This window comes from Apaloderma vittatum, unplaced genomic scaffold (assembly GCF_000703405.1).
Source record: "Apaloderma vittatum isolate BGI_N311 unplaced genomic scaffold, ASM70340v1 scaffold13432, whole genome shotgun sequence".
Taxonomy (NCBI): Eukaryota; Metazoa; Chordata; class Aves; order Trogoniformes; family Trogonidae; genus Apaloderma; species Apaloderma vittatum.
The window spans coordinates 11,612-35,472 of NW_009701994.1; the positions used below are offsets into that span (position 1 = coordinate 11,612).

Below are 23,861 nucleotides of genomic sequence, written 5' to 3' on the forward strand. Positions count from 1 at the left end.
CCCCCCCTTCCCAGCTAGGTGGTTTCACTTCATGAATGGAGCAGGCAAGTGGATCCCATTTCATCCTCTCATCATACCAGGTCCAGCTGCTAGTTGAGGGGCAAGTTGTTTAAGAAAAACAAGGAATCAGTCTCTTGATAAATGTCACATTTTTTAGGACCTCAGCTCAGCATCCTGAAAAAGACACCTCAACCTCAGATAAGTACTCCGTTCCTCAGTCAGTTCCAGTCACCCAGTTCGTGATATATTTGATACCATTAATAAATAATGTAACATTCTGAATAGGTCATTCCTGCTTCTGGAATACAGAGGGATGGGTGGCTTCTCCTGTTAAAGTAGTATGGTTGACACGATATTGCAAAAAAAATCTCCCCCACAAGCTAGACGTAGTCACCTTTCTTGCTGGTAAAATGCCAGCACGCATTCAGACTCGTTGCTGAACATGGCTTCCAGCTGCGCCAGCCCTGAGCGCCGTCCCTACAGCCTTTTGTCACTCCTGCTGGATGTCCGCTGCACCTTTAGGGAGGTGCACAGCTATTTCTGCAAGTCTGGCCTTGCACTGCTTGGGAAAATGCCTTTGAAAGGTGCACCCAACATTAAAAAGAGATTGAGGGAAGAGATTAAGATAAATGCACAAAACACTTTCATTTTCTTTATTTTCAATCGATACTGTATGAATACAAAGTTTCTAGAAAGCTACAAAAATTCTACCACTTTATCAAGAAGGCATCAAAATGTGTCACTTTGCAAAGACATGAAAACACCTGCAGTAACCGACACAAAAATAGCATTTTTAGAGTGATGAAATAATTGCACTTAACTGTCATGGATATTAAAGTTATCACACATATGTACCGCGAAAGCTAGAATACATTTTTTTTTTTTTTACAAAGCACTTTATAAAAAAATTCTCTGCACACAAAACCTATAATTTTCATATTACTATCATACTAAAGATAAATTCACTTTAAAGCCAACACTTAAAACATTTTAAACAAAAAAAAGGTACCAGTACCTACACACAGACAATAACAAATACAAGAATACTGTACTGCCAAGAGGTTTGACTGAAACTCCTTTTGAAAGCTTCTGCAAATATGTTAAGAAAACATTGGAGAACATTCACTTTTTTCAAAGAGCCTTCCCTCACTGTCTAACCTAGAGGTACTTTATCATCAAAAGGCAAGTTCTACATCAAAAGTTACCAGCAGCAGTACAATATTAAAGTAACCACTGACCATATATGAATATGCTTAAGTCACAAACCCATTTTATACACATTACACAAATAAACATAAAGTGAGAATTCCATTAAGTCATTTACAAATGTGAACAAATGCACATGGCAAAAAAACCCCAAAACAAAACAAAAATCCAACCTGTTTTACATAAAATGTACTGAAGAATTAAAGGCTATTCAGGTTTTCAATGTTATAAAATTCTTTTGTCTTTTTTTTCAGGCACATATTGTATTTTTTGTCTGCAGTCATGAGCCTGAATCAGAGGCCCATAAAAGAAAACAAAACAAAAACACATATTCTTTAAGGAGGTAACAGGGATCCATCTCCTTTTAGTCAACTGAGTGCATTTAAGTTTTAATTTACACACTAAAACTAATTACATGATCTCAACAAGAATGACCTGAAAAGTTAAAAAGTGAAGATGTCCAAAATGTTTCTTGTACTTTGACTTATCCAGCCTCAATCTTTTTTTTTAGGGGGCTAAACAACTCATTATGAAAGATAAGAGGGGGAAAAAAGATCATCCTGAGAAAAGTACAAAACCGGACTCCGTTATACACATCTGCTGTGCGACCGGGTACGTGTGTCAGTATGGGGCAAGTAAAGGGTCGACAAAAGGCTTCTCAGTACGACTGAGTGAGTGATCTGGGAAAACTGTAAGGGGAACGGCTCCAGAAAGCAAGTACGCCCCAGTGGAACACACAGTGGGAAAATAAATAGGTATGGACTGGTACGTCAAATGTTGTATCTGCCTGGAACTGGCCAGTTACTTACATTCAACATCAATGTACACCCTTCATTATCTCAGATAGCCTATACCGTGGAGGGTTTAACGGAAGAAGCTACTGCCAAACTGAATGAGCTGTAGCTGTGGTAGAAAGCAAAAGTGAGAAACAGGCATCGTATCTGCAATTTCCTTCAAAATAGTGGTGCAGTACCTAAAGAAAATCGGTGTGGAATTTCAAGTAAGTAAAACTACATTTGTTAGCAGTAATTTTAAACAGCCCCAAATGGTACCATGATGCTTATTTTAATGTTTTTATGAGACAGAAGTGTAGTTTATCACAAATATTGACTAGTACAGCTGAAACGTTTGGTAATAACTGAAAATATATACTCTCCTTGTGGGGCAAAAGTGTCTTCGCCCTACCTCAGTCTCATCGAGTTCAACAGGATTAGCTGTCTTACAGAGGTAAGTGAGATTTAGACCTTGAAGGAATAACAAAAATAATATTTTAGAGACAGGGAACTTGAATTATCACAATATTTACCACACAGTGTCACAATATTTCTCTATATAAAAAGTTAATCTTAGTTTTCATCAAATACTTTAAAAATCAAGTTAAAATTGTATTCACAACTATATAATCCCTCTGACAGCTTTTGGTTTTGCTGATATTTGTTCTTTCTAACATCGTTTTCTTAAAATCTTGCTCCTCTTCCCATCAATTTTAGTTGTAGAGTACAGTATGGCCCCCGTTCACAGAAGGTATCAAATAGAGACACATTATTAAGAGGAGCTTTTTTTTTTCCCCAAGGCATAATCTGGGAGAAAACCGAAACAAAACAACCCTGTGTTTTGAATCGTGCTGCCCAGAGTTTCTCTAGCAGCACCTTCATCCACAACACTCCCACTCAACATTTCCATGCTTAGAACCACACAATTGCATTGACCCTAGCTCTTCTCTGTTCTCCATCTTCATCTTGGTTTATGCATCTGACTTTCAGCATGCACAACTTTGTAAACAAAATTTTCTGCCTGAACGAAAAATCTTCACAGATACCAAAATATTATTAGAGGGGAACAGTAAAGTCACATTTGTCCACTGCCTGAAATTCTGCAGTGTGTGGATCTCTGATTATGCAAATGCACGACTGGAGGAAGAGAATGTAAATGTGAATCATTTTCATTTTTATATCACGGACAAATCAGTTGCTGGTTTGCAATGCTGTCAGAAATGGCAAACAGTGATTATTCTTTAGTAGGTTGATCATTAGCAAAATTACTTGATTATAAATGGTGCTCTTTTGTGAATGGAGGCCTGTAGATTCAACTTATTCCAATAAACCAAAGGCATTACGGTGATAACTAAATATTTTTGGTCTCTCTACAAATTGTCATTATTATGGCAGCACTTTTCTAAGCTGGAATTTCAAACCAAAGGCACTTTCATGCTCGAGTGCAGAAGAGTCACAATTAATTATTTGGTCATGAAATTTAAAAAGGCAGCATTTATCCATACAATTCACTTTGCAGGGAGAACTAAGAATCTGTAACCTTTCCTTTTGGTGTAGGCATTTAACCACGTAGTGATGGGACTGAATTGTGCAGGAGGTTGGCTTAGACCAAGCAGTCAAAGAGCATTTCGGTGGGAAAAAATACAGATATTTTTAAAAATGGAACCAATTAATAAAAACAATATATAAAATTCATGTTAAGAGGCTAAAGGTACTTCTAATATAATGCTAAGGCACTGCATATTGTAATGCTTTGGCAGCTCTCAATTAAAAGGTTCCTACAAAAAAGTAACAGTAACAAGATAAGTACTTCCAGCTTACAAAAGAGCTCACAGTTTACAGGCAGCCTGTTGGACTACACACCCCACACTGAACAGTTGAAGGATTAAGGCTTTTAAGAATTAACATATACAGGGTATGGATCATTTACAGAAGTGTAAAGAAAAGACGATGGAAGTAGTTTCCCTAATATTACGTATGTGAACACCAATAAACATTGTGACTTTTTATACCCTATAGTTACGGCATATGTAGTGTGCCAGATTCTATTAAAAAAACCACCTGTACCTGGTTTTGTAAATTGGCTTACATACTTTATATGCCTCAGAGAGTTTGCTTGTTATTAAAAAACAAAATAAAATCACCAAAACCACAATTCAAACCCTAAATAAAAGACAACTTTAGAACAAAATAAAACAAAAAGTAGTTTTTGACTTGTAACACCAAGTGCTTAGAATAAAGGGCTACCGTTAGGCTGTTACAATGCAGTGCTTTTCCTGATGTGATTGTTAGTGTTAAAAAATGAGTGTTAAAAGAGAGCTTACCATGGACATATTTCTCTGTTCAGTTCATAGAAGATAAACTGAAAGATCATCAGCCCTAATATCCACAAGCAGGTATCAGCTAGACATCACAGCAATCATCCGCCTGCCAGAGGTGAGCTGGAGGCAGGCGTAGGAATGGAAGCAGTCACCCTTCCCCTCGGTGATGTCTGTAACATCCTCCAGCCTGACTCCTCACCCGCGTTCGTTATGAACACAGCCTGCCCCACACCTACAGCAACCCGCTGCCTTGCCTAGGCTGGGTTCTCGTCTAGGTAATTCAACAGTGCGCACGTCTAATAGAAAGTACTGTGCAGGAGTAGAACGTTAGAAGAGTAAGACTGGCTTTTTTTGGCGACTACAGCACTGTGCCTGGGAGTCAGTTCTAGCCCTAGATTGTGCCTGGGTGCATACTGGTAAAGGGCGGAGAGGAGGGACCTGCTAGATGTTATCTTTTTTGATTTCTGGGCTGCAAAAGACCTTCCCATTTGCTGATACCTCTTCAAGGTGGCTTGTGCTTGGCTGGGCAGCCCTCAGCCTTTCAGACAAATGTTTCACGTGAGAGCCTGCTGCTGGCCCAGCACCTGCTGAAACAACTGCTGCTTGGGCAACTGAGGGGCAGCGCTGGGCACGCAGCAGCGACAAAGAAACCAGGCAGCGCTCTGTTGCAGCTGGGAGGGAAGAGACTAGGTCTCTTGTGTGTGCGTACCTCAGACAATCACTCACACCCACATCCACGGTCCAAATCCTTACAGTATTAAAATATCTCCAGCTGTACTTCACTTCCTGGAGTCTTCCCTGAATAGATCAGAAGGCTGAATGCTACCACATCCGGATGCAAAAGGACAGCAGACCCCATGCGGTACGTGTGTGTGTGTGTGTGTTTCACGCAAGGTCTGTGCCAGTTGGAACTGGAGAGAGAACTGGGAGAGGTGTAAGAGCACCATGATAAAGAGGAAAAGGAGAAAAAAAAAAAAATCTCCTCTTTCCAATCTTCTTTGCCTGACGTTGGTTGTGATTTTCTAGCATCTCACAGATATTAAAGCTGTTGATCCTTTCAGAGGTGTATGTATTCTTCTTTCAAACACGTTAGTGTTTTGCTTTCAGTTTATGAATTACTTGATGCTCTCGCAATGTCAGTTGTTTCCATTCATCTGTTAATTTCAGAGTTGCAAGGTTTTCACTCAACTTATTAGAAAACATAGTTGTCCATATAAAATATAACTGCACACACAAGACTACATATAATGCAAGTCTAAATCTTCAGTATTTACCTACTTATTGCAAAATGAGCCATCTTTTTCATTAAATAATCAAATTTTCATATTAGTACAATACAACTTTATACTCTTTTAAAATACACTAGATATGTTAGGGATAAGGGATGATGTTTTCTTTCTCTGCAACACTTGTTTGAAAGTTTAATGGATTAGAAGATTAGTTTTAGCATTGAGAAAAAAATACAAAATTTGCCTAATTTTAGGACCTGTCTGTTTCTATCAGGCATTTCTTAAGGCTATATTTTTCATTTGGTTTCAAACAGAAAAATGTTTCATTTTAAAAAATAATTTAGTGAATTACATTCGTCCATATCTTTCACCCTAATTAGTTACAAAGATAATTCTATAAAGATTATTAACTTTGCGTACTCATTTACAGTTATAGCTAAAGATTCATTTCAATTTCACTTGCATTGTAAAACAAGTATTTCATGTTGGAAAAAACCCCAAAATAAATTCTTATAAATGTTGTCAGTTTTTCCCCATGGCAAATGCTCTGTCGTATGTATTTTTCTATCAGAATTAAAAATAGACCTCCACAGAGGCGTCAGGTTCTTAAATACAGTCTTCCCAAAGAACTGTGGTTTACAAATTTGAAGAACACTTAGTTTTAGAAATAATTTTTACAACTGTACCAGAAGTTCACAGCTACAATTATATATGAACACATTAAAAATGACTTCACTAAAACAGGATTTAGAAAAATGTGGGTGAAAGTTGGGCCAGAGGCACTGCCACATAGTGTTGAGGTTTACAGTCTGTGTTTTGATAAAGAAGTGAAATGAAGTGTATATATAAATAACTGCTCAGTCCTTTACAAGCCGGTAGATATGATGCTGTGCTCCATGTTCGCTGTTGGACACTTCGAATACACAAGCCATGCAGAGCAGGGTTTCTTGTGTATCCCTGTTTGTTACCACCTGTGTGAGGGGAAAGAAGAGGCAGACAGTGTGTCACAAACTTGCAAACAGCAGGGCCAGATCAGAAATGCCAGCCCTAAGTTACACCCTCTTTGGCTGCGACCGTTTGAAAGGAGTGTCCTCTCACACACTCTTTGGCCAGTTACGCCAACTGCTGTGCCCGTGCTCATGCGCTTGTGCTCTGTTGGTCCCAGCGGAGAGCACGGGGACTCAGCCCACCCTGGGACTCAGCCTGCCCTGGCTGCTTGACCGTGAGCCTCCATCGTGTGGGACTTGGCTCATGCTTGGGCTCAACTGGAGCCCCACCGCTTCGGCAGCAGGAAGCCAGCACGCTCTTGTCACTGAAGGCAGCTGAGCGGGGAGCACGTGGCTCTGTGCTTGCAGCCCCATCTGTTCCCCATGCCGCCAGCCCTGTGTCCTGCCCCGATCCTTTGGCAGCGGCAGCGCAGGGCACTAAGGGCCTGGCTGAGGTGCCACTGCAAAGCCACAGGGACAGCAAGTTGGGAACTGGCTGAAAGGCCACTCTGTGGCCTGTGCTTCATCCTTTAGCACACCTGTCAGGTGTACCCATTACTGCCTGCTTTCCTGGCCCAAGAACTAATCAGCACCACTGACATTTGCAGTATTACAGCTGACAGCTCAGTAAGAACACAGAAGGTGAGCGGGATGGTTCAAAGTTCCTGCCTCAGGCTCTCTGCAAACACCAGCTAGAGACTTGTATGCAAAAGAGAGAAGCAAGCTGAGATTTTTTTTTGAAAGTAACAAAGATGTTTGTTCATGTTCTCAGCCAGCTTAGCCTTTTCATCCTCAGCGTCTGTAGTGCACAATTCCAAGACTAACAGTCTTGAATTCTGAAGTCAATGGGCTAACTTGTTTAGTAAGCAACATGACTAAGGGATTCGGAAACTGGTTCTAAATATTACAAGTTAAGCAAGCCGTACAAAACCTGAGGGCATTTCTGGAAATAGAAAAATAAAACATGACTCTGTACCAATAAAATTGTGAAGTTTTCCAACACGCTGTTCATCATGTATTTCTCTGGTAAATGCTTCAGCTTGTGTATGAAGTTGATCATATATTCACACATTGGAGAGCGATTTATTCTGTACACAAATCGGCCATTCTCAAACCTTGCATATTCAGTCTGTAAATAAAAAATAAAAAGATAGCATTTAGAATAAGATAATTCAGAAATAGCAAAAGAAAAGACAAACCACCCCACAAACAACCCATTTATTTTCTTTGTGTAGATTGAAGAAAGTGCCTCTCAGACTCCTCTCCCACTTGCTAACTGCCTGCTACGCAGTGCCTTGCTAAAAACTCAAGGGTTCTTAATTATTAAAAGTTGTAATAGCACTACTTGTTCTCTAACCTGTGAATTAAAAAAACCAAAACCCTGAACAGTTGAGGATTACACAGAGGTAAGTCCAAGTCAAGTAAAAATGAATTAAGCAGAAAACTTTGTGGTAAGATGATTTTTACAGTAGTTTCGAGGCAACTGTCTACAAGGCAAAAAATAAGCTTATATATTTATGCATAAGCATACACATATAAACACAGCTATATTATTGCATGAGTTAATAAGCAATTTATGAATTACAGGAAGACGCAAGACTACAGTTGGAAGAAAACCGGATTGATTTAGATTGCAGGAGCTCACAAGGGGCTGAAGGAGGGCAAGGCTGTGACACTTGGAATCCTCCTGCCCAGCTGCCAATTGCTCACATGAGGTAGTCAGTGACTAGTGGGTGGGGTTTTTGGTCTTTCTGTCAGCTTGGAATAATGGAAATGCTGGAAACCATGGTGGGTTTTTGGTTTTTTTTTATGGTCACCATACACAGAAAACATCTTTAGTAGAAGGCCAGGAGCAGGGAGAAAGACACCTGTAGGGGCTCACCCTGGCAGTTCTGGGCTGGAATTTCCCCCTCAGACTGTACTGCAGGTCACAGGTGTGGGGCTTAGTACAAGTGAAATAGCAGCAGTACCATGGGACAACAGACCAACGAGCTACCTGAGCCCGCCATACAGGTGTGTGCTTAGAAAAGAGAAGGTAACAGATAAAGGCCCTTGCACGTTAAGAAAATACACAACCTGGTATCAAAAGCTGCTGGTGACTGGGGAAAGCATGCCTTTCTGTGCATAAAAGAAAATAAGCATGGGTATAGACAAGCCACAGCACATCGTTCATGGCTTTAACATGCTAGCTGCTAGAGAGTAGCTCATCGTTGTAGTAGGGTTAGTGTTCCACAGGCTATGTGGCTGGTCAAGTGCTTAGAAATGGGAGCAAAAGCATTTTTTCTTCAGGTCTTTTCTGCCTGGTGAAGGAGGCGGCACCAATGGCAGCTGCAGGATCCCACCAAAGGGTGCCACAGGCAGGGTGGAGGAGGGTCCCCAAACCAAGAGGTAACTAGTGTCACCATTCGCACAGGGATTTAAAATGAACCCAAACACTGCTGGGAAAGAACATACTCTTTCAGGAAGGATAAGAGGAAGGAAAAGCGAGTTAAGAGCAAAGTAAACACAAGAGACAGAAATGCCTAAGTAAGTGAAAGAGAACCAGAGAATCGTCCCACACATCACAACACCCACCTCTACTTTTTCTACTACTTGCTTTCCAAATGAGCAGACTTTGGTGGAACAGGTGATTGTCATGTTTTCCGAGCTCTCGTACTGACTAGTGACTCCATAAAATGCTCCTGTATCATCTTGAATGTTGCAATTTAAGTCAGCCTGTTGGGAAAAAGTAATAGTTGTTTAAGATTTGGGGGTTTTATTTGACAGTTTCAGTAGCATAAGCTGTAATTAGCTCACCATTATTTTCAAGAAATAAGGCAGAGGGAGAGAGTTTTTTAGTGACAACAGTGTCAGTGGAAAAAAAAATCTGTCAGTTAAGTACCTGCTTAATTGTTGCAGTAAAAATCTCAGGGAAGCAGCAATTTCTTCAAACTTCAAACAACAAAAGACAACCCAGTATTTCTCTGGGCTACAGGGGATGTTCTTGTCTAGCAGGTAGCTGATGAAGTCCCTAGAATAAAGCGAATGATCGCCTGCGAAGAGCCTGGCTCCAGAGCCAACTCCTCTGGAGTGAATCTGCCTCACAGCCCCGAATTCAGCTGAGCCATCCCACACTTGAGGGGCCATAGTTCACTTTCTCCCACCGCACCGACAAAAGCGTTACTGGAAGTAGCTGGTTTCTTTTAGTATTCCTCTGCTGCCTCTGATATTGAGCCTTGCAGGATCAAGCGAGGAACAGCGCTACCTTTAATTATTTATACCCAGCTCCAAGGCTTGTGCACAGCAGGGCTGCTTTGGCTACAAAGCAGCAGCACAGGTCACAGGCTGAATCCCCGCACCCCCAGCCTGCAGCAGCTGTTCTGCCACAGTGCTCTTTGTCATCGTGAATCCATTGTCCAAAGCCCTCAACTTAAAAAAACCCACTAATATGGAGACAGGCAAAGTCTAGGGAGATCCACAGCTGGATTGTTGATTCAGGCAGTAGCTGTGCTGACATTTTTGGTACCCAAGCAGAGAGTGGGCAGGGTTTTCGTTTTATATGGAAATAACTCATCAGCTATTGCAGTGTAACTTCTAAGAATCACCTGAAGTTTTAACTTCATGACAAGCATTTTAGCAGGGAAATGCACTTTTGTAGCTACTTCACTTGAAGTATAGCTCTGCTCGGGTTTATTGCTAATATAGAAATGTAACACAAAAATTTTGACAGACACCTTCATGTCTATCTTAAGACTTTCCAAAAACACAGTTTACAGGTATGTTTACTTACTTGTTAGTGTGGAACTTTTATAATCCTGCCTTCACTATGGTTCAGGTCATTTGTAACTTCTATGTAATTTTTAACTAGGCAACAACTCATTAATTCTACTTAGTGTCTACGGTCCTTATTTGTGGTACAACATTCTGAGGCAATAAGCTGATAATAGCACATACTGAGCTAGTTTGTGGTACAGAGAAGACATAGGTCTAAGATTACTTTAGGCTCCTTTGGTAAATTAATCAGCGGAGAAGTCTCCTGAGGTTTATGCACAGCAACACAAACAGCCCTATAGTCACGTATTTTGCATAACAGAAAGAAATCCTATCTCTATTACACCTTGTTTCTTGCACATGTTTTGCATGAGGTCAGCAGTTAATATTTAATGTACATCTGAAGCACTGTGTTCCTGGTGAGCTGCAAGAAATTGTTCTGAGCTATTAGTAAATAACCAATTTGCCATCACAGCTGGCTTGCAAGCAAAACATGGCAAACATCTAAACACGACAAACTGCCGCAGCCATCAGCCATGTAACAGCCGCTCCACCGGAACTGCTGAGGAATGGGGATTCCTGATAAAACAACTGCATTGTTGTAAATAATAATTATTATAATAGTAGTAATCTCATAAAAAAAATGGTTATTTCTGCAACTACCCCAAATACAACTTTTCTATCAAAACATTTTCTTTTTTTTTTCCTTTCAGATATGGGTAAAATATTTAAGAAATCATAACTACAGTGCTAACATTTCCAGTTGCAGTAATGACCATTTATAGAGTTTAGAAAAAAACCACCACTTTTTATCTGCCTTCTGATTTTTGAAGCCCATAGAAATAAATATCTAATTGTTGTATTTACATGGTGACATTAAACCTGGAAAAGTAACACATGTGGCCATCTGGCACCCTGTTGATCACTCCCACAGCTCTTTCAACTCTTGCTGAAATCACCAGGAGTCCTGTGTACACAAAAAAGTACAGGCTGGGGCCCTGATGTTTGAATGAGGAATGCTTGAAATTATCATCAAATGTCACGATTTACTTTTATGCAGTCACGACATTATTGCAAAATTCCCAGTGTATATGTATAAATTACAGATGTGAATTATCTTTATTTGCTTTACTTGCTCTTCAAGTTTGTTTTTGAGTCCAGCACACAATAAAGGCGTTTTCAAGGGAAGACAGAATTTTCCTTTTAACTAACAGTTTTTGTGTTCAATTAATTACAGACTGCTGAGAGCTGAAGCTTTAAGACACCTCCAAAATGTGTAACACCAACATCAATTCGTGAGAGTTGGCAACAGCAAATACTCTCGAATGAAGGTTTCACCAAAGCCTCATCTAATACTGAAACAAATTTGTCCATGCCCACATACTAAAATAGATCTTTTCACTAGGAGCCGAGTGCATGAACTCTAAGTAGTATCACTGTGAAGAGAGGATTCTCTTGGCAAGGAAGTATTCTGAACCAGGTGTTGAAAGCTTTCTTCCATGCTGAATACCTTTAGAAAAGAAGGTATTGGTAAAATACAAAACTTATGCCAGTAAAATACAAAATTTTGATTAAGAAATTATGGTGAAGGACTTGCTAATTATGTTGCTATGGCTTACATAGTGAGGGGTTCATCTAAACACCTGAAAGCAAAATTGTATTTCTTGGACTGGCAAAAGCAGGTCATAATTAAAATTCCGGGTGTGTTTTTTCCTCCCCTCAAAAGGTGTGTGCTGAAGATGGGCATGGCAGTGACTGTGAGAGTTGCAGATGAAGCTTCGAGCAGAAAGAAGGTGATGTGCTACCCCAGTACTCGGTGTTAGCAGGCTCCTTACTACAGTATTGATTCCAGTTTTTGTTCCAGAATGTTGGAAAATTGGAAAGTGTTCAGAAAAGTTACAAGAATGATTTCAGGTCTGGAAAACATCCTTTGTAGTGAATGACTAATGAAACTCCATCTACTTACTTTTTCCAAGGGAAGTTTTTCCACGACTTTGTCATAGCCTACAAGTCGCTACATGGGAAAATCTGATAGATTAAATCTTGCATAAAGGACATTAAAAGACAGAAAGCTAAAGCTAAATGAGCAACAAGGCAGAGGCTGGTTACCCTGATGGTAATGAAATGCTGGTGTAGTTTTCAAATGTGGGGGAATCACCATTATTTGAGGTCTTTTTTTAACCAAATACTGAACTAACAGGGATGATCTAGCTCAAGCAGGCTTATTGGCCAGAGGCAGGCACTACTTAGCAAGGTTCACTGCCTATATTACAGAAGAGGCAAGACTAGATAAATATAATAATAGCAAAACTGAAATATAGGAATTTATCTTATTAACCTCAATTAACCCTCTCCTTATAATTTCCTTTTTCAATGAACCCTGTGAAAAATGTGCCAACAGTCAAGAAGCTCCTGGAGCACAGTGTTTGCAGCATCTCATGCTGCAACCAGCTTTGTCTTATTATTTCCTTGGACTTCTGTCTCCGTCATTTCAGACTCAGATCTGTCCAGTCTTCCTGGGCTGTAAACCAGCTTTCCCTTCTGTACAGCTCCTCATGAAACTATGCTCTGACCGGCTGCTCTAGGAGTTAAGAGTTGGTGAGCACCATTGCAGCATAATCAGATAAATAACCTTGTTATCAGTGATTTCAAATATATTGGCATGATTTCAAATGTTATGGCATTTCATATACTATGGCATGATCATGCATGATGAACAGGAATCCATTTACTCATTGACTAAAATACAAGGTCAATACAATTTAGGGGAAAAAACCCAACAACTTAGAACCACAAATGGAGTATTAATTTTTTTTTTTCACTTTAAAGTATAAAACTCTAATTCTGATTTATTTCCAAGAGGTGAGATTTACATTAGCTGATTTACATTTGGAGGCGGGAGAGGCACTCAGCTCTCTGGCACCCTAGCTACAGTGGTTGTGTAAGAGCATGATTAATTCATTAATAAAGCATAGCTTGTCAATGGGTAGCACTGAAAATGTTACATATTAAGAGGACCAAGCATTCGAGGTGCTGCACAGAGAAGCCTCTGTCCGTGTGCCAGGGCAAGCACCAAAACAGAGCTGTCTACAACCAAAATGAAGAGTAAAATTAAATTAATCTTCACGTTCACTTCAGAAAAGCTCTCAGGCTCTGTGTTTGTATAATAATAGCAGCTTTGGCTAACAAAAAAGCAACTCCAGCAAAAACTGCTGAGAAGAGTCTAAATCCTTCCCGCTGAGTAGAAGGAAAACAGCGGGATTTGGGGAGGGCCAGAACAATTTACCCTGGCATTCGGTAGTTAACATGTAGTACATAAGGTCATTTATTAACAACATATAGGTTTTAACAACTGCTGACTGCAGGGAGGTGTGGTACTCATATGACTGCGTTGCGCCTCCCCTCCTCCTCTCCAAAGAGTGATCAAAGAGCAGAGATTCCAAATTGTGAAGCAATTTTTTCCAGCGGGAGCATCTGGGTCGTTGGCACGTTTTGCCGCGCGTTACGCTGCCGCTCAGGAATTGCGTCCAGGTCTGCCACATGGTTGGGCTTGTGATGGACGGGCCAAGCTGCTCCGGCTTCCCAGCTGCTCAGCCCCTTCCACTCATTATCCAGCCTCAAGCGCTAATGCTCTCGCATCAATTTGCGGAGGGGTCCTCCAGAAGCACCGTGTGAGCTCCCTGCACCGAGAGGGTTGTGACGGGGAAAAGAAAATGGATGTCTGCTTTCTTCCATATCTAATTTGTTTTGCATACATTTGCATGCTGGCCATAGACCCATTCACATTACGGATCCCATTTGTGAGTTGCAGATCATTTGCCAGTCAAAGCTGGCGAGTGTGCACGCGCGTGTGTGTAGAGAAATCCAAGATTCTAGATTGTGCAACATAAATTATATATAAAAATAGAAAGAGAAAAGAAGGGCGGTAGCCACAGTTGTGTGTGCGTGAATGAAGGGCACAAAGAATCTCTGCACCTTTTAAGACGGCTGGAGGCACATGGGGATAAATTCAGGAGGGGGTGGGAGGAGACCACAGGCACAAGCCATTTCTGAACACTGATTACATGATGGGTAAATTGTTTGTTCCAGTGTATCACAAAGAGAAGGAGCATTATTTTTCATGCCACAGCTGTTTTGAATAAGAATAGGAATAAACTTAACCATCCTCCTCATGTTACTTACCACTAATTATGGCATATATTTACATCTATAAAACAGTGAAATTTTGGGGGACATAATTTAATGCCCCTTTATTGTGTAGATTCCTTTATTTCCATCCCACATTTGAATTTCAAAAATGTTTAGGACTTCAAAGCATCTTTAAAAGCTTGCCCTAATTATAATATGCATTACTTTCTGAAACTCCTAGTTTGCATTGCAGATTCCTGCAAATAGAGGCATTCATTTTAAACATCAATTAATATCATCCATGCATCTTCAGATGAGTTTGGGTCTTTATTTCAGAATTGCACTGAGCTCTGACTAAGCTTTCCTCAGTGTGAAGAATAGCTCAATCTACTGCAGACATCTAAAATTAAGCCAGTGGGTCAGATCAGTAGAAAGCCCGAGAGCCCAATATTAATTTATATCAGCTGGTTTTCTCCTGTGTCAGTAGTTAGAAAACATCCCTCCTCCTTTCACATACATTTGCTTCCCACATCTGTTCCTGTAGCTGCAGAAGTCAGAGATCAGGCTTGGCACAGGGCGTGTGGCGGTGTCAGAGACACAAAACCCGAGGGCCACGTTGTTGCAAGGATTCCAGCCCCACCATACTGCAGGTCACAGGGAAAAGTCACACAAAAGGAGAATCCCTGCCTCGGAATCTGCAGCTGAGTGAGGCAAAGCACGAGAGAGAAATACCGGGCTGAACCAGGAGAACCTAGTCCAGGCTGCAGCAGACGGATGTTACAGGCGCTCTGAGCAGTGAGATGCGTGAGCAGTGAGATGAACCAGCGCCCCACAGGGCAGGTCACACAGCAAAGCTGGCAGGGACTTAAAGGGAGAGAGAGTTGTGCCTTCCTAGCTGGTGCTAGCGGAGATGTGATCCTACCAGCAGACTCAACAAGAAGGTGCTTGTTGGAGATGTGTCTGAGATATCAGACTGACCGGGGTGGTGCCGTGAGCGGGGCAGACATGCCATCAGCCACCTGCAGCAGCAAGAGGAGAGCCAGGGCGCACCCTGGGCAGCCAGCGCTGTGGGCCAGGTGGCAAGGCCAGCCGTGGTGTTTGAGGCAAGGCTGAGGTAAGGCTGGAGGCACAACTTATCATTTAGTTTGAATTCTTTCAGGAGGCTTAAGTGTGTTATTTAGTATTAGATAATTTAAGAATAGTAATGACTAACTGGTGGGGATCACATTAGAAATCCATATGAGTAGAACTTCAACCAATAAGAGAAACCAACAGAGGCAGCGTGTATTGGCTTAGCTTTTACGTAAGCTAATCAGAACTTCAAAGACCAGAAAACTTCAGGGCTTTTCTCAAACCACAAAAACAGCTTAAGTACAAACTAACCAACAGGTACATTGACTTACGCAGATTAAGATTAGCCAGTACGAATCACACCTGATTGTTCTACATAGATTGATTTTATTTTGCTAGTGACTAAGGTAACAGAAATAGGATTGTGCACTCAACCTGGGCACCCAGGGCAAGGTCTCACCTGCAGATATTCAGGAGCCTTGTCTGAAATCCTCATCACTAGTCTAGGAAATAACTTCTACATTTATTTAAGAACAATTATTTTTGTTTTCACTTTATATCCCAGTAATCTCTGGGTTCATATCACTGTCACACAAACTTCCTTTGCTGTATCGTTAGTACGTTGTTCCTTATTTACTCATTGTACTGAGTGCACACCACAGCAAGTAAAGCTCCTTCTGTCTGTTACTGCAAAAGCATGTCTCTGTGGTGGCTTCCCTGAACTCTGGTTTCCCGTGACTACCTGGGATAAGCAGAAGAAAAGGGTCACTGCAGTCAAGGTGCAAGACAAGGACCAGGAAATGGCTCTGCAGGGCTGTCAGGTTGGTTGTGGTGTAAAAGGAGAAGTATTTTCCTTTTGCACCTCCTGCCCTGTTAGGCAGGAAGAGTCTCAAAAGGGTGACATCCAGATGTGTCACCAGGACTGAGGCCAGAAGCTCATCCATTCCCAGCATCAGGCTGTACTTCACAGGAGATACAATCTGCATGAACCAATAAACCTCAGCAAAGCAAAGCAACTTTGCTGTGCACTCCAGACCCGTGGTACTTTGCAGAGTCAACTCCACAATTGCCAAACGTCTTCTTGCAATATCACATACCTTTCCCTCCCACTTTTTTGTAATCAGACCTCATTACCTTTATAACAGGGAAAATCATATCGCTGGGAAGCCACACACAGAACTAAATGGGCAAAGCAAGAGGAGCACTCTTTGCAGATACCAGAGCTGAGCCACTTGCTGCCTTAGTCATCCTCAATGTGAGTGCTGATCTCTGCTCTTCCTGTTTCCCATCTTTCCTTTCCACACAAGATTTAACGTCTAAACAAAAATACCCTTTGTGTTGCCTCCAGTGACATACTGACTTCTCTTCAAATCTGTTTATAGGCTCATCGCCCCTTCTGGCATCAGCTTTCAAGCTTCCACATGCCGTGACACCCACCTCCTTTCCTTCCCTGGTTTCCCTTCACTTCTTTCACTCACACTCCCTGGTTTTCTTTTGTTGATTCTCCATACAGTGCTTTCTCACCTGCAGTTATTTGCCTAGCGCAAATTTGTGTTCCTCTTTTACTCACAGTGCAATTGAATTCTACTAAAACGTGGACTGGCACTGGACACTGCTGCACTAGCTTACAGCACTGAGCAAGCCACCAATGGTTAAATGATAATGAAGGGAGAAGACAACAGAAAGGATGAGAAAGGGTGAGAGAATGCTCTGAGTAAGCAATAACTACAACATGAACAGAACCTGGGAGAAGTCGAACTCTCAGAGTAGGAGGAGGTGGTGGATAAGGAGACAGTGCATATGGATTCAGAAGTGGATACTTAGTTTAGAAGAAAAGGACAAGAATACAAAAATTAATCTATTTTCATATTAATAAACTACTAATAGGGTCAAAAGATTGTCAGCAGCCTTTAGCACCTTTACACTGGTAATATACGACTGTTTAGAATAGTTTCTCAAAACTCCCTATAAAAATGGAAACAGCATCCTTTTTCTGAAGAAATGTCCTCTTGGGGTGAGAGAAAGTAAGGCCAGTGAACTGACAGTTTAAGATCTAATTCCTATGACTACACAGCCATCTTCTGTTTTTCCTACACATATTTCTAGATGAGGGGCACTAATGTGAAGTTTACTCCTAGAAGGGCATTCATTGTGGCTCTTGCTATACACAAACACTGCAAATGGCACCCCACCTCTGCCTCACTACTTGATGAGAGAGAAAATTCACTGGCCCCTTTTAAGGTCATGGCTCAGGAAGGCATACTCACCAGATTTTTAATGTAGGATGTCAGCCCTGTAAGTTTTTTTGATCTCTAGGTTAACACAACACAAAATTGTATTAAAAGACCATCACGTTGGAAGGCACAGTGAGGTTACGAAATGCCAAATTGAAGTTGCCTGCACATCCTGACTGTTGAACTGCATCATGATATGGTCTCCAGCTGCCTGCCTGCACACTTGCCCTCTGAACATCGATATAATATTTCTTTTGTCTTCGTTACTCAGTGTGGCCCAGTACAGGATTAGTGAGAGGATGGTCCTGAAGTTCAAGCCCATTTTCACAAGAAAATATATTTAGTGGCCACAGATGCTTAATCTCCAAGCTTTATTCTTCTAAGGCCGGATTTCTTGTGCACTTACTCTTGCCCTGTTCCCAACTCTCACACATCCGTTTCTACTGTGTGCCTTCATCCCTGTGTTTCCCCCGCAGTCTCGTTATCCCAAACGCTCCCTCTTCCCACTGCCTCCCTCTTTTTGATGCTACATTCTCATCTGCCTTTTCCAGAGTCCGTGTGCCTGCTATGTTTCAGCTCCCAATTCTCTGCTGCCTCCTGTTCCTGGCCTCTTTGCTCAGGCAGCCCCTCAAACGCTTGGTCTAGAGGTCCCATGACCAGTTTTAAGCCCCACAATTTTCTCAATGCATATCTTCTGCAGTCCAGCACAGCTCCTGCTCAGTGGTTTATCCCTTCTACACCCAGATTTGAGAAAAGAGATTGTCCCTCATTCCCAGTTTCCAGTCGCAAATCTGTTGCCCCAGAAACTCTTGGCAAGATATGAAGTCTGGGGTATGTACGAAGTGGAGAGCATTTCAGGTCACACAGATAAACTTTAACTGAAAGCAATAAACACCAGGAAATCTGATCATAAGCAGTGATTGGAGATCAAACTTTTCTGGTTTCAGCCTCAACCTGTCCACCCTGTAATTAAACCCTGACTACGTCCCTTTCACTGATGCTTTAAAAGACAAATTAAAAATGTTTAGATGATAACTGTTGTTATGAAATGGACTATACCACAAAAAATACTCCAATAAATTAAGGAGTGCAAAAAATTTTAGTATAAGCATAAGGTCCAGCCTGAAGATTTGATGATCCTGTTGGAAGAAGCTTCAGCATTGCTAACATGAGATTTTGTAAATACAATAAGAAAAACCTGATGTATCCATGAAACTTATCACAACCAGATCAATACACAATATCTCAGCCTTGCATTTAAGCTCTTTATTTCACTCTTGGTCACAGCTGATATGACCAGATAGAACTTTTAGAGAAGAGTCCCGTGGCCGACTAATAAAAAGGAAAGGGAAAAGCAGATGTGCTGCAGCAACCAAGAAAAGCTTAAGAAAAACCCTGGAACTCCCTCAGTCATCCTGCTCCACACTCCGTTCAAATCCTCCTTGGTCATATCTGCATCATGTGGACTGATTGCAGGGCTGAGACTTGGCAATATTTGCATTTGGCCAGAGCTCAACGCGTGAAATACAGGAGCAGCCATCTGGTTCCCGCAGCTCCCCGTTTCCTCTCGCACCACTAGATGGCAGGTCCCCGTCTGCGAATGGGGCTCCTGCCAGCAGCTGGGCCCAGCACCAGCCCCTGCAGCCACACCTGCCTCCCCGGGTCACATCTGCCCCGCCATGTCACACCGGCCCCTGCATGTTGTCTGCAACACAGACGTCTTGTAGAGCTGTCAACAAGAGCGGCTCTGAGCCAGCGTCCTACCTGAAGGATAACACAGGTTGCACTTTTAAATGGCAACAGAAGAAATTTCCGCAAGCACCCCAGAGGGTATCAAGTACTAAACACAGGCCTTACAGACAACAGAGGTTCTCCACGTCATGTCTTACTCACCCAGAATTTTACGAGGAAGAAAGCGTTTTGGGGCCCCTTCCCAAACAGTTCCTTTAGACCGCCTTTCTTTTCAGGAAATTTGTCATAAATCTGACGAATGTCCACCGATTCAAGCAACGGGTCGCTGTAAGAATGGTTAGCATGTCCGATGTGTACGAAGAGGTGTTTGTTGTACTGCAAGAAAGAAACAGGGCAATCAGTGCTGTACAAAAAGAACAGAGGTTTATTATGGCATCGGTCTGCATGTGCTCCTGCGGAGGGTAGCGCACTTTGATGGAGTAAATTACTCGCACATTACTCCTGGGACTACGATTTTCTGCAGTATGATTTCCATGAACAACTTTAGTGATTGTGTCACAGCCCCTTGCGAACAAGGTTGACATCAAAAAACCTGTGTCCCTACTGCAAACCACAAAACATGGTCATCTTCAAGGGAGTAATTTACACTGAAAGACCCAGTGGCAGCACGGTGATAAAGAGCCCTTCACAGAGCATAATACGATGAATAAGCTCACAAGGAAAGCCTATTTCTGCCTCTTTAAATAATGCCTTTTATCGTCCCAGGTCCTCAGAGCCTGAGCCTCTGCTAATGCCACAGAGCCCACACATACACATCTCCTGTTTGTCTACTAAAAAACCCCCAAACCTATTCTAATACTGCTTAACTAAAAGAGAAGGAAGGGATTTTGTGTTAACCCCAGAACGACAGTAATGAGAAGTCCAGTTAATCTGTGTTGCTGTCACTATAGAAGCGGTTGTCATTGCATGCCCTCCAGTATTTTAACTCACGTACTATTAAAGAACCAAACTTTTACCACTTCCCTGGGGAGCCAGCTCTATAGATGACTATCTCCGGCAAAGCATACTCAGCTCCAATTTCCTATTTCCTAACTTCAACCCATCGCACCTCATTATATTCACAGGAATCACCTCAGCAACCCCTTTCCTGCCTGGGGGAAATCCTTGGCCCAGTGGAGCCCACAGCAGCCCCTTACGGAGGGCAATGAGGCCTTTTAGGGGCTGTCATTTCTCCAAGCCAAGAGCACCTCTCAGCACCTGAAATGAAAGCACAAGGATAAACCCCAAAGATCCCCCATCAGTGAATCAGAAGTTCACAGGGTCATGCGAGCAGAGCAAAGGAGCTCGAGAGGGGCAGGATTAAATATTGGGGTTTTTAATCAAGCGGAGCACAAAACATTTTGCTATCTCAATTAAAGGAAAGATGATATGCAGTCAATGAACACTAGAAAATCCTGTCAAATTGAACAGACGCTATATATAAGGGGCAATTCCCAAACGCTAAGCAAAAATAAAATATTTAAAACCCCAAAGCAGGCCTCATTTATGCTATTTTGTTTACAGTATACCTGCCAAATGAACAAATTGAAACGACAAATCTAAATTAATTGGACATCCATTCATAGCCTTCCTTCAGTGTAAGCAGTCATCTGCTGGGGCAGATGTACAAAACTCTGCGAAAAAGAAAATGGACTGGCTAGATTATTGCACTCAGGAAATTAATTAGAAATTTATTTAAAAATCATCTAACACAGTGAAATCTGAATTTAGAATCAGAGAACACTCATTTGTGTATGGGCCCAAAAATGAGATATAGTCTGTGCTTTTTATAGGGTTCTATTTCTCCTCTAATTTTGTGGAAGGAAAAAGTAAAGCGTGACACTTTATTAAGGTGTTTGCACAAGCAAGTTCAAATCTGAGAGCACTGGTTCCACAGATTTTCCTTGCAGCCCTCTTTCAAAAGAATGCATTCCCAGCTTCTTCCGCGTGCAAGTGGAAATCTTGCCCAGCCTTTAGTTAGCGCACGTGGGTCCCAAAAGGGGCAGAGCTGGTTCGAAGAAGCTGTTTCTATCTACTAGTGGCAAAAGTGGACTAAACAGACATGTTAACATGACAAAACAAACAAATCAGAAAAATTGCAAAGTAATGTAAGAAAACACCAGGGCTCCAACTTCTGGTTCTTTTGACACTGTTGTTACATATTCAGCTAGCAATAAGTCATGCTGAACATTTCTTAGGTATCTTCCATCTACTGCAAACCTTAGATCTCAGTAAAATGTATCAGTGCCCTGAATAGCTGGGAACTCTCAGGAATGCAAGAGAGAAGGTTCAGAAACCCGTTCCTGTTGCTTTTCTAAGGTACCGGGGTGAAGTGCAGAAGCACGGGGCACAGGTTGAGTCCCCAGACGTGGCTGTCAATGGAAGCCCATCTGCAATGAGGCAAACATCTCCAGTTGTCGAGTAATGAGAATTCCCCACTAGAGGTAAGCACTTCAGCCTTCTCTTAAAAATAAACCAAAACACTTCCTTTGCCTCAGCATGTCCGAACTTTCCTGGAGTGCCCAGCAGTTGTGTTCTCCCTGGGGATGTGAGATGCCCCAAAGTATCTCTTTGCTCTCCCTCGTTCAGAGTAAGGCCTTGAAACACCATCCCTGCCATTAGTGACCGGGTTATTATTTATCTTGGGATTGTTTCCTCTCAGTCTTCTCTGCTGGAGTTGTTCCAGGCTGCACATATAACCACACTCTCATAGGGACACAACTGAGGGTTCTCCCGTGCCCAGAAAGTGTCCTCCCCAAAAGCGTGTCCCTCTCCCAGGCCCAAAAACACCTGTGGAGTGAAAGAGGAAAGGAGAGCTGTATTTTTCCGTTTGGCAACTGCACATTCCCAAGACAACTCACTCACTGTACCTTATTCTGCAAACCAGGAAGATATACAGGTTGCTCAGTACCCAGACTCCAGTAAAAGCAAGCACATTTATAGGAAGACAGAGCATGAAGTCTTAATACTGTTTAAACATAAAAGCAAAGTTAAAGGCAGCTGTAAAGCTACCACAGTTGTCTGTGGAGCTTGCCAAAGTCCCAGATGCTGCTGCAGCAAAATTTCTGCACGGGTACAGTAGGACAGATGGTATGACATCACCTGACAACTTTCTTAGGACAGAAATGTTTATTTTCGTATTGCAATGTGTGATTATTTTCTCCTCATGTTGCTGCAATTCCTATGCTAAGTATAACCATTATTAACCTAATTAGACATGGCATATTTCTACAAACTAACATATGATAATAGAATATTCAGAGCAGTGTAAATAGATACTGAAATGATCCTTATCGTTTTTGTACAAATATACTCCATGAGAGTCATTTATGCATAGACGAAAGCAAAGAAGCCAAATTTTATGCCTGTAGTGTTGAGCCCATTAGTGTCTGAAAAGCTTAAAAACATCCTAATTATGTTGAGACTTCACTGTTACTCTAGATTGAGTATTCTAGAGTCATCAAAATACATCAGGTGCTGAGGAATTTACTCATGCTACAGCATTTAAAGGATTTGCATCCAACATGGGGGGTAATAACGTGCTTTAGATGTTGCAAGCCATCATAGATAAAATCCTCTATTTTATGAGGATAAAAACTACATAAAAATACAAAGAACATTTTAAGCTCTCTTGAGTGTCTGCATTACACAACATGCCCTGGAGATGGCTGCCTCTTACTGAGCTCCTTTCCTTTAAAATATTCTAACTATCCAAAGAATGCAGTAAAGCCATGAAATATGACTGTTGTCAAATAATACCAAGAGAAAAATTATAATCCACCTAGGAATTTAAAAGAACCAAGACAAATTGCCAATGGCAGGGGATGCAAGCATTTAAACTGCTGCAGAACAAAGACACACCACCTGCGTCTGTTTTATCAGCGAGCACATACACTTGTAACAGCTCCTCACCTATTTTGTACTTATATTCTAAAGCAACAGCGTTTCTAGTCCATGAAATGCAGATCTGCAAATTGTTACACCTGTGGAGCTGATGCAAAGCCTTCACAATCCCATCTAGGACCAAGGGTTTTATTAGACAGTTGCGGCCAAGATGCAGGTGGCAGTGAAACCGACCCTCTCTCGCTCCTGGAGCGGGCAAGCTGGGCCTGCCGAGGGGCTGCACTTGGGGGGCGAGCATCTCCCTGGGCCCTGTGACAGAGACGCGGAACAAGGCGGAGGCAGGTGGCCCAACAGAGGGGCCTTGGCAGCTGCTTCTGCAGGGACGACCTTGCTCATGGGCACAGCACCCAGACTGCAAGTGCCTTCCCACTGCACCCAGGGGTGCAGATTTACCCCCAAACCATACCCATGTGCCTGGGAGTCATCGCTGTGCCAGTGGGGGCCACGTAAGCTCCGCGGCAAACACTCCCGGCCCTGCAGCGGGACAGTGAGCTGGTGGCTGGTCAGACCCCACACAGCCACGGGACAG

At 42.0% G+C, this 23,861-nt stretch overlaps 1 protein-coding gene across 1 annotated transcript in view; it reads right to left on the reverse strand.

Annotated features, from left to right (window-relative positions):
- Positions 1-5,911: 5,911 nt before the first annotated feature.
- Positions 5,912-23,861, reverse strand: part of TEAD1 (TEA domain family member 1 (SV40 transcriptional enhancer factor)) — a 40,649-nt gene continuing 22,699 nt past the window's right edge. The window contains exons 7-10 of the mRNA XM_009879370.1: positions 19,592-19,765; positions 9,090-9,230; positions 7,492-7,644; positions 5,912-6,500 (exon numbers count right to left, since the gene is read on the reverse strand). Coding sequence (XP_009877672.1) covers positions 6,387-6,500; positions 7,492-7,644; positions 9,090-9,230; positions 19,592-19,765 — 582 coding nt within the window. The 3' untranslated portion in view covers positions 5,912-6,386. The remainder of the gene's footprint in view (positions 6,501-7,491; positions 7,645-9,089; positions 9,231-19,591; positions 19,766-23,861) is intronic.